At 36.7% G+C, this 11,290-nt stretch overlaps 1 protein-coding gene across 2 annotated transcripts in view; it reads left to right on the forward strand.

The window, feature by feature from the left end:
- USP15 (ubiquitin specific peptidase 15) overlaps positions 1-11,290 on the forward strand; it is a 189,180-nt gene that overhangs the window by 43,829 nt on the left and 134,061 nt on the right. For both annotated transcript variants that reach the window (XM_006859509.1, XM_006859510.1), the window contains exon 2: positions 3,446-3,573. In XM_006859509.1, coding sequence (XP_006859571.1) covers positions 3,446-3,573 — 128 coding nt within the window. The remainder of the gene's footprint in view (positions 1-3,445; positions 3,574-11,290) is intronic.

Consider the following 11,290-nt stretch of genomic DNA (forward strand, 5'->3'; position numbering starts at 1 on the left):
ACTCAAGTGTGGCAGCTGTAGTGAGGTTGGCCCAGGATCGGACATTGTTTCGTTCTGCTGTGCATGGGGTCGCTATTGAGTCAGTTCCGACTCGATGGCACCTGACAACAACAACAACATGCAGATCATGCAAGACCTTTTAGGCAATGTTAAGGATATTTTACTTCATCTTAAAATCATAATGATAACTTTGTGAAGATCGATATTTCATAGCTTTCATTCTTTTAGATGTCTAAGAAAGAATATTGACTTGATTCAGACTCATGGATAGCCCATGTGTACAAAGTGGAACTGCTCTATCGGGTTTTCAAGACGGCGGTGGTCTCTTAGAAACAGATTTCCAGGCTTATCTTCTGATGCAACTCTGGGTGGGTTTGAACCACCAGTGTTGCAGCTAGTAGTCACAGTTTAGCCATTGGCAGCACCCCAAACTTGTAAGAAAGAACAAAGTCATGAAATAGTAATCTTTACAGATGTAACTTCGAAAAAGAAACCCAAAAGCTAAAATTAAACCCATCTGGCATTAAGAGTATTGATAGTGTATAAATTCAGGTTTTTTTGTTCACTTATTTGTCATCTTTATGATTTATTGATTTTATTCTAGACTTTCTGAGTTCAAGTTGCGAACTTTTGTCAGATTTCACAAATATAAATGTTTTGAAATGCATTTTTTTCATGTATTTATCCATTCCATCTCATCTTGTGTTTCGTATGTATACTTAACAAGACTATTTATGAAAATTAATCGAGTAATCTGTATTTGTATTTTATATCCAACAATGAATTACACACTTTGCTTCATGACAATGATTATAATCCCTCCATGGAACACCAGTTACTCCACTTCTTCCCTGTGGTTTCTAGTTCTAGTCCACTCTTCTTCCCAACCCCTTTGAACCTTTTCCCCAGCTAATTGTTGCCCTTTTGATCTTTTTCTTAAAAAAAAAAAAAAAAAAAAATTATTGTGAATTGAGTGAAGGTTTACAGACGAGATCATCAATTTTACATTCATCATATCGTGCACTTAGTTTCATCTCAGTGATTGCAGTCCCTTCCTATAACAGTTGTCCTGTTGCCCCTCCCCCATCTCAATTTTCATTCCACCCTCCTTCCCATCCCTTCTCAACTTTGTCCTTAGGAAAATGCTGCCCTTTTGATTTTGAATGATTGACCATTCCATGGTGAGTATATCTCACTGGTGTTGTTGCCACCCCCCATCCCCCACCCCCCATATACCATAAAAAATGGGCCATGATGGTGATCTCCATTCTAGACTTGAAGGGTTCCTGAGAGCCACAGTCTCAGCTTCCTCCAGTCTCTGGTCTGTGTCCTTTGACAAGTGTTACAAGCTCCTGTAGTGCTACTGATAAAATACCCAAAGGGCATTCGGTTCTGCTGGTCCACCTTTCCTAAGGCGCTCAGCATTACTCATTGTATGGGCCTGGAAGATCATTGCTCTGTCTCTCCATATAGCTGCCTCTGCTGCCTCTGTTTCTCCAGAGTAGGGATCTCAGGGGCCAAAGGATTCTCTCTGTTGCTGGCTCTTTCTTGATGATCTTGAGATCCTTTGTTCCTACTTCTAGGACGACTCATTTAAAACCCAGCAGAATGGCAAAACCAACCAATCCGTGTATCAGAGTCCCACACACCCTATTTGCATGCTTCCTTACAAGCTGAGCTACTAACTGAAAGGTCAGCAGTTCAAATATATCAGCCACTCCATGGGAGAAAAATTAGGCTTTCTGCTCCCGTAAAGATTTACAGCCTTGGAAACCCTATACAGTGTCACTGTGGGTTGAAACTGGCTACATGGCACCATCTATCATTTGGTGGGAGTTATATGGACGTTTGAACTGCAAGGCTAGTGATTCAAATTCACCAGCTGCTCCTTGGAAACCCTATACAGGGTCGCTATGGGTCAGCATCGACTCAACGGCACTTAACAACATCATGATGACTATGGCTAGAAGAGCCATATCAGGTAAATTCATGGTACCATAGTCAACTCTCTGTTTTTTGGTGTTTTTTTTTCATAAATCTTAACTTAGAGACTTGCAATTATATAACCTGACAGTGAGTTTGGTGAGTTCTGGTGTGGCACTGTGGGTTAATGTGCCAGACTGAAAAGCCATTTGAACAGCAAGGACAGCAGTTCAAGCTTAACATTTGCTCCTTGGAAACCCTATACAGGGTCATTATGGGTCGGAACCGACTGGATGGCACTTAACAACAAAAACAACAGCTACAATTATGCATACCCATCCTCACACAAATTATTGATGAATATTCTTTAAGAATTGTGAGTTTTTGTTAGTTCAGCACTTTTACTTCTGCTATTTTCATACATAATTGTTTATTTTCATTCCTGAAGTGTTATTGGTAGTTGTTACATGCTATAGAGTCGGTTTTGACTCATAGAGACCCTGTGTAGGATTTCCAAGGAGCAGCTAGTGAACTTGAACTATTGACCTTTCAGTCTAGCGCATTAATCCACAGTACCACACCAGGGTAGTAAGCACAGAAATAATTAAAATTATAATCTCCTAAAACAGTTATTACCTATGTTATTACACATGTGAGCTTTAAACATCTCATTAACCTTTACTGTTAATTTTGTTTCCAGTTGTACCTGGTACAAATATGGAAAATTATTTTCTAGAAAATAATTTAAAATAATTATGAACCAGTGCCACAATAGTTTTTCTTAATAGTGATAGGATAAATTTGTTACATTTTTCAAGTTTATGGGTATTTTTATGCTTTCATTAGTAAACCCTTATGTTTTTACTGCCACTAGTAATCTGATGAAAAGCTAGTTCTAGGTATTTGAAAATAAGATTAATGCAGTTTCAGTAATGCTAACTGTGCTTGGTGCATCACATTCTTTTAACCAAGCAAAACCTAATGATGCTTGCCCCAACAGATTGTATGAGGAGCAGTCTGAGGCTGTATTATTAAGGTTTATTGGTAAAGAAGCTAATTAAATAAAATATAAAATGAACATATTTATAAGTTTCTTAAAAAAGAACCATTTTTTCATATTTCTTTTATCTTTTTACTATGTGTGTTTTAAATTTTCTTTTGATTGGTAGGTATAATTACTACCTGAATTTTTCTTCCATTAATAGTTATTTTATTGAAGGCCTTTTACTTAATGTGCCTATTTTTAAAACAATACCATTGGGGCTGTTGTTGTTTCTCTGTTAATGTGTATGGCAGTATTTGTCTTCAACTGGTAGACACTTATGGAATAATATAAATTATACTTTACCACAAGTAAAGTCTTTTTCTTCTAAATATTAAGTGGCATTACAGTTATTCTTAATCAGTTGAATATGCAAGAACTGTAGTATAAAATGAATTTCTAAAATCAGTAGCTCTTTTGATGTTCCTTGTATTTCCAGATAGTTTCCTTAACTGATTCCTTTTTCTTTTCCTCTTCTAGGTACCTAGTCGATAGTCGCTGGTTCAAACAGTGGAAAAAATATGTTGGCTTTGACAGTTGGGACAAATATCAAATGGGAGATCAGAATGTATATCCTGGACCTATAGATAACTCTGGACTTCTCAAAGGTCATTATTTCCTTTCTTTAGTTCACTTGTTAAGTTGTAAATATTTTCATTTCAGTGTGTTAATATAGTAAATAAATATAATATAGAAATTGTGACTGTAGATTAATTGATAACATTAGAAATTTCCTTGTATTATACATTTCACATTATTCTGTCACATTATTATTCAGTATCATGGTATATTTTGTTTTCATTTATGGTGTATAAGGATTTATTAAGGAGTCCTGATGTGGCGCTGTGGGTTACTACACTAGACTGCAAAATCAGTTTGAACTGAGAAATTGGCAGTTCTAGCTGACCAACCACTCCTCAGAAACCTTGTATAGGGTCGCTATGTGTCAGAACCAGTTCAATGGCACTTAGCCACAACAACAACAGCAACAACAAGGATTTCTTTATCAACTGTTACATGAAAACTGTAAATTAGAAAACACTATCTTACTTTGCAATAAATGCTGTATTATATAGAATTTATACTACTGAACTCCTATAAAGAAAAAGAAACTGGATTCCAACTTAATAAATGTAAAATAAACAAATTAAACCTAAAATAAACAGAAGAAAGGAAATAAGAAGAACCAAAATGGAAATCAATGAAAAAGAATATAGAAAAAAATAATCATTTAAACCAAAATCTAATTTTTTGTGAAGATAAATAAAATTAATAAATATCTAGTCTAGCTGATTGGGAGAAAAGGTAAAGGACACAATTACAAATGTCAGAAATAAGAGAAAAGGTTATCAGTACAGAAAAAACAAATATTAAAAGGATAATAAAGAGTTGTTCTGAACTTAATGCCAAAAAATCTAATTATATGAAAAAAATATTTTATTAGGACTCCAACAGCCAGATTTCCTTTCAAAAGAATAGACTACGTGAATATCCTTATATTAATTAAAGAAATTCAACTTGAGATTTTAATATATCCTGCACAAAATCTTCAGAACTAGATGGTAAATTCTGCCAAACAGTTAAAGGAAAGATAATACCAATTCCACAAAAACTTCCAGTATATTAGGAAGAAATACTTTTGAACTCATATTAGGAGACCATTATCTTGATACTAGAGAGAAATTTCAAGAAAACTCCAGATCTACGTCCCTCGTGAACATAGATGCAAAAATTCTTACAATATTTCAGCAGTTTATAAAAAATAGTATATGTGATGAAGAGAGATTCATCCCAGTACAACAAAAAGTATTTGATAAAATTCAAGCTCATCTATAAGAATTCTCATCAAACTAAGAACAGGAAGGAAATTTTTCAGACCGATAATAGGTGTATACAAAAACTTACAGATGACGTTGTTGTTGTTAGGTGACATTGAGTCGGTACCAACTCATAACGATCCTATGCACAACAGAACAAAACCCTGCCTGGTACTGGGCCAACCTCACAATTGTTGCCAAGCTTGAGCCCATTGGTGCTGCCACTTTGCTAGTCAATCTTGCTGGAGGTCTTCCTCTTTTTCTCTGACCCTCCACCTTCTCCAGTGACTGGTCCTTCCTAATAACATGTCCAAAGTATGAGAGACGAAGAGTGGCCATCCTGGCGTCCAAGAAGCACTCTGGTTGCATTTCTTCCAACACAAATCTGTTCTTTTGGCAGCCCAAGGCACTTTCGATATTCTCCAACACCATAACTCAAAAGCATCAATTCTTCTACGGTCTTCCTTATTCACTGCCCAGCTTTCGCATGCATATGAGGCAATTAAAAATACCATGGCTTGGGTCAGGTGCACTTTAGTCCTCAAGCTGACGTCTTTGCTCTTCAACACTTTAAAAAGGTCTTGTGCAGCAGATTTGCGTAATGCAATACATTGTGTGATTTCTTGAATGCTGCTTCCATGAGTGTTGATGGTTGATCCAAGAAGAATGAAGTCCTTGACAACTTCAATCTTTTCTCCATTGATAATGATTGAGCCAATGGTGAGGATTTTTGTTTTCTTGACACTGAGATGCAATCCATACTGAAGGCTGTGCTCTTTGGTCTTCATTAGTAAATATTTTAAGTGCTCTTTACTTACAGCAAGCAAGGTTGTACCATCTGCATATTGCAGGTTGTTAGTGAGTCTTCCTCCAATCTTCCTGCCATGGTTTTTCTTCTTATAACCCAGTTTCTCGGATTATTTGCTCAGCATACAGGTTGAATATGTATAGTGACAGAATACAACCCTGTCTCATACCTTTCTTAAATTTTAAACCATTCAGTGTTCCCATGTTCTGTTCTAACAACTGCCTCATGGTCCATGTACAGATTCCTCATGAGCACAATTAAGTGTTTCGGAATACTTGTACTTTGCAATGTTGTCCATAGCTTGTCATGATCCACACAATCAAAAGCGTTTGCATAGTCAATAAAGCACAGGTAAACATCTTTCTGGCATTCTCTACTGTCCATCAAGTTCCATCGGAAATCAGCAATGATATCCCTCGTTCCACAGCCTCTTCTGAATCCAGCTTGAACCTCTGGAAGTTCTCTGTCAATGTATGCTTACAGTCATTTCTGTATTACCTTTATAAAAACTTACACACTTGGGATATCAAAGATATTGTCCGATGATGCCCACATTCCGTTGGGTCACCTCTCTTTCGAATGGGCACAAATACGCATTTCTTCCAATCAGTCAGCCAGATAGTTGTCTTCCAAATTTCTTGGTAGAGATGAGTGAGTGCCTCCTGTGCCACCTCACTTTCTTGAAAGATTTTTATTCCATCAATTCCTGGTGCCTTGTTCTTTGCCAATTCCTTCAGTGCACCTTGTACTTGCTTCTTCTTTCAGTATCATTGGCTCTTGATCTTATGCTACCTCTTGAAACAGTTGAACATCAACCATTTCTTTTGGTACAATGACTCTGTGAATTCCTTCCATCTTCTTTTGATGTTTTCTGCATCATTCAATAATTTGCCCAGAGAATTCTTCTATAGTGAAAGTTGAAGCTTGAATTTTTCTTTAGTTCCCCCAGCTCAAGAAATGCTGAGCATGTTCTTCTTTTTGGTTTTCTGACTCCAGATCTATGCACATTTTGTTGTAATATTTAACTTTGTCTTCTCAAGCTGATCTTTGAAATTTTCTGTTCAGCTCTTGGACCTCCTCATTTCTTCCATTTGCTTTAGTATCTCTACACTGGAGAGCAAGCTTCAGCGTATCTTCTGTTATCCATTTTGATCTTTTCCTTCTTTCTTGTCTTCTTAATGACTTTTTGATGATGCTCTTGATGTCATCCCACAACTGTTGTCTTCAATTTTAGTATTTAATGTATCAAATCTGTCTTCAGATGATCCCTAAATTCAGGTGGGATATATTCAAGGTCATATTTTGGCTCTCGTGGTCTTGTTTTCATTTTCTTCAGCTTCAGTTTGAATTTCCATGTGAGCAATTGATGGTCTGTTCTACAATCTGCCCCTGGCTTTGTTTTGATTGATGTTATGGAACTTTTCCATCATCTCTTCCTGCAGATGTAGTCAGTTTGATATCTATGTATTCGATCTGGCGAGTTCCCTGTGTATAATCGCCTCTTATGCTTTCTAAAGAAGGTATTTGAAATGAACAAATCATTGCTTTTGCAGAATTCTATCATGTTATCTCCAGCATCATTTCTGTCATCAAGACCATATTTTCCAACTATAGAACTTTCCTCTTTGTTTCCAACGTTTGCATTCCACTCATCACTAATGATCAATACATCTTGATTGCATGTTTGAGCAATTTCAGATTGAAGAAGTTGGTAGAATTCTTCTATCATCCTCATTGGCTTTAGTGTTTTTTGCGTAAATTTGAATAATGGTATTAACTGGGCTTCCCTGTAGGCGCATGATACTATCCTATCACAGACAGTGTTGTACCTGATGACTGATCTGGGTATGTTCTTTTTGACAATGAAGCAACACCATTCCTCTTCAATTTGTCATTCCTGTCATAGTAAACCATGAGGCTGGTAGATTCCAAATGGCGAATACCAACCAGTCTATTTCAGCTCACTAATGCCTAAGATGTTGATGTTTATGCGTTCCATTTCATTTTTGACAATTTCCAATTTTCCTAGATTCATACGTCGTACATTCCATGTTTCGATTATTAATGGATGTTTACAGCTGTTACTCTTCCTTTTGAGTTGGGCCCCATCAGCAAATGAAGGTCCTGTGGGCTTTCCTCCTGCGGGCTTTACTCCCACGGGCTTTACTCCATTCTGGTCATCACAGTCAACTCTACTTTGAGGAGGCAGCCTTCCCCAGTTGCGTTTTGAGTGCCTTCTGATCTGAGGGGCTCATTTTCCGGCACTATATCTGACAGTGTTTCTCTGCTTTCGTAAGGTTTTCAGTGACTATATATTCAGAAGTAGTTTATCTCTCCTTCTTCCTAGTCTGTTTTCATCTTGAAGCTCATCTGAAACCTGCCCACCATGGGTGACCCTTCTGATATTTAAGATACCTATGGCACAGCTTCCAAGCTCAAGCATGGCAACAGTTGTGAGGTTGGCCCAGGATCGGGCAGTGTTTCGTTCTGTTGTGTATAGGTTCGCTATGAGTCAGTACTAACTCGATGGCACCTAACAACAACAACAGAAATGACATTTTCAAAATGTATTTTTTAATAATAAAAAATATACTTACAGATAAATCTGAAAATCCATGTAATTTCTGTGCATTGGAAACTACAAAATATTACTGAGATACATAAAATGTAAATAAAGAGACAAACTTTTTATGAATCAGGAAGCTATATTAAGTCATCACTTTTCTCACTAATCAAACTATAGAGTCAATACAGTTCCACTACAATTTCAAATTGTATTCCTAGTTGACTTTTTAATAATTGAGATAGAATTCATATACCACAAACTCCGTCCATTTAAAGTGTGCAGTTCAGTGGTTTTTACTATATCCACAAAGTTGTACCACTACCACTTTCTAATTCCAGAGCATTTTCATCAACCCAATAAAATAGGCATTACCCATTTGTTGTTGTCAAGTGCCATCGATTCAATAGTGATCCTGTATAGGGTTTCCAAGGAGCAGCTGGCGTAAGCTTGAACCACCAACCTTGCAGTTCAAATGGCTTTGCAACCCAGTGCATTAACCTACAGCACCACACCAGGACTCCCATCTGTAGTTACTCCTTATTGTGTGAAGTCCTAGAAAACCACTGCTCTAATTTCCACCTCTATGGATTTGCCTGGTAGTATAGTGGCTATCAGTTGGGCTGCTAACTTTAAGGTCAGCACTTAGAAACTACTAGATGTTCCATGGTAGAAAGATGAAGCTTTCTGCTCCCGTAATTATTTACAGCATTGGAAACCCTATGTAGGGTCACTATGAATCAGAACCGACTCCACAGCACACCATATATCATATTTTGTTTATCCATTCATCAGTTGATAGACACTTGGGTGTTTACAAGGTTTGGCTATTGTGAATGATGTTGCTATAAACATTAGTGTGCAAGTTTTTATATGGACATATTTTCTCATTTCTCTTAGGTATTCCTAAGAGTGATATTGCTAAATCATTTGATAACTTCATTTTTAACTTTTTGAGGAACAGTTTTTCCAAAGTAATTGCACCATTTTTCTCCATCAGATTTTAAAATTTTATAATAAAGGAAACATGTAACAATCCATTTTCAGCTGAATGAATAAACAAATTGTAGTACAAGTATATCCTTATAATGGGATCCTACTTGACAATTAAAAGGAATAATCTACTGATATTCAGATATATGTAGATCTCAAAATAATTACACTGAATGAAGAAAGCCAAACCCTAAATAGTACATACTATTTTCATATCAAATTCTAATAGTGTAAATTTATCTATAGTGACAGATAACATTTTTATAGAGAATTCTTATTGTTAGTGCTGTTTAGTCAATTCCGACTCATCGGACACTTTCCAAGGAGCAGCTAGGGGTTTAAACTGCTGACCTGTGATTCACAATTCAATGGTGGTCCTACAGCACCACATCAGGAGTCTATATAGAATTCTAGAAAATGTAAATAATTGTATATTGGCATAGAGCAGATAGGTGGTTTTCTGGAGATAGGATGATGGGACTTGGATGGTCAGGAAGGAGTGGTTTCAAAGGTGTACAAGGATGCTCTCAGGAGTGAGATGTATTGACATGTCAAAAGTTATCAAATTGTACACTTTTTTACACTTCATTGTATATCTGTTACTGAACAACAACAGCTAACAAGTATAAGTTACATATTTAGTTTGGGGTATCCCCCATTAAAATTTTTGTATACCAAATGTAAATTGCCATTTGAATTCTGTTGTTTTTAAGTGTGCCCAGTAGGCTCCAACTCACAGCGACCCTATATAGGGTTTCTGAGGAACAAATGGTAGGTTTGAACCACTGACCTTGTGGTGTGCAGTCCAGTGCTTATCCTATAGCACCACACCAGGAGGCTAGTACATATAAAATCATTTTTCCAAATTATTGTGTTTTTGTGGAAAGCAGCATAGAAATAAGTGTTCAAGGTTTATTTTTTTCTTATGTTTTGTTTGAGGCAATATTTTCTAATAGAGAATAGGCGCTGGCATGAAAAGATTCATTCAGTTTTCTTTGTGTGTGACTTTGGGTACAGGTTACTCAATATCCTTGAATCTATTTACTAATTTAAAATGCAGATACCTGTCTTGTGGAGGGGCATTCAAGAAGTTTTCCGAAAAATCCATTTTCTTTCAGTTCCATTTTTCCATGAACTCTTTGTATTGAAGAAGCCCCTCACAGGTTCGTTAAACTGAGATAATGTGTTTTTCTATATTAGCTACTTTCACAACCCATTGCCACTGATTAATTTCTGACTCATAGTTACCTTATAGGACAGAGAGTAGATTAAGCACTGGACTGCAAGTTCAGTTTGAACCACAAGGTCTGCTGTTCAAACTCAACCAGTTGCTCTTCAGAAACACCATACGAGGTCACTATATGAGTTGGAATCAACTTGATGGCACTCAGCAACAACAATAATGTGGTTTCCTGTATTAATGCCTTCACAACCTGCTGCCATTGATGAATTTTGATTCATAATGACTCTTTAGGACATAGTACAACTGCTCTGTAAAATATCTGAGGCTACAAATCTTTCTGGAAATGAACTATTACATCTTTATCCTTTGGAAGGTAAAAGTTTGAACCACCAAACTTTTGGTTATCAGCTGAGCTTTAACTACTGTGTTACCAAAACTCACTTTACAGAGTACCTTCCTTCGATTTCTTGTATTTGTAACCTTGGGCAAGTTATTCAAAGCCCTGAACCAATTTTCTAATCTAAACTGGAGATGTCTATCATAAGGATTGTTTTGAGGTTTGACCAAGATCAAATGGTTATTAGAAGTCCTGGTGTTGCTGTAGGGACTGCTATTTGCCAAGTTGACAGTTCAAACCCTCATCATTCTGCAAAAAAATGATGAGACTTTCTACTCCAATAAAGAACAGCCTTGAAACACTATCTGGGACCGCTGTGAGTTAGAATCTTAACTCTATGCTAGCAGGGTTTTGTGGGGAACAAGATTATCTGTTGTAATATGTTTCAGAGTACATGACACAAAATGTGGCCTTAGAATGTGTATTTCTTCCCACCTTCAGAGAGTTTCTGGAAGAATGTTCTAAATAGTTTCCATCAAGAAGTTAAAACTTGCCCCCCCCAAAAAACAAAACAAAACTGAGACTTGGAGGAAATGCACGCTCAGATTGGTAAACACACGCATC

Source organism: Chrysochloris asiatica, unplaced genomic scaffold (assembly GCF_000296735.1).
Source record: "Chrysochloris asiatica unplaced genomic scaffold, ChrAsi1.0 scaffold00033, whole genome shotgun sequence".
Lineage (NCBI taxonomy): Eukaryota > Metazoa > Chordata > Mammalia > Afrosoricida > Chrysochloridae > Chrysochloris > Chrysochloris asiatica.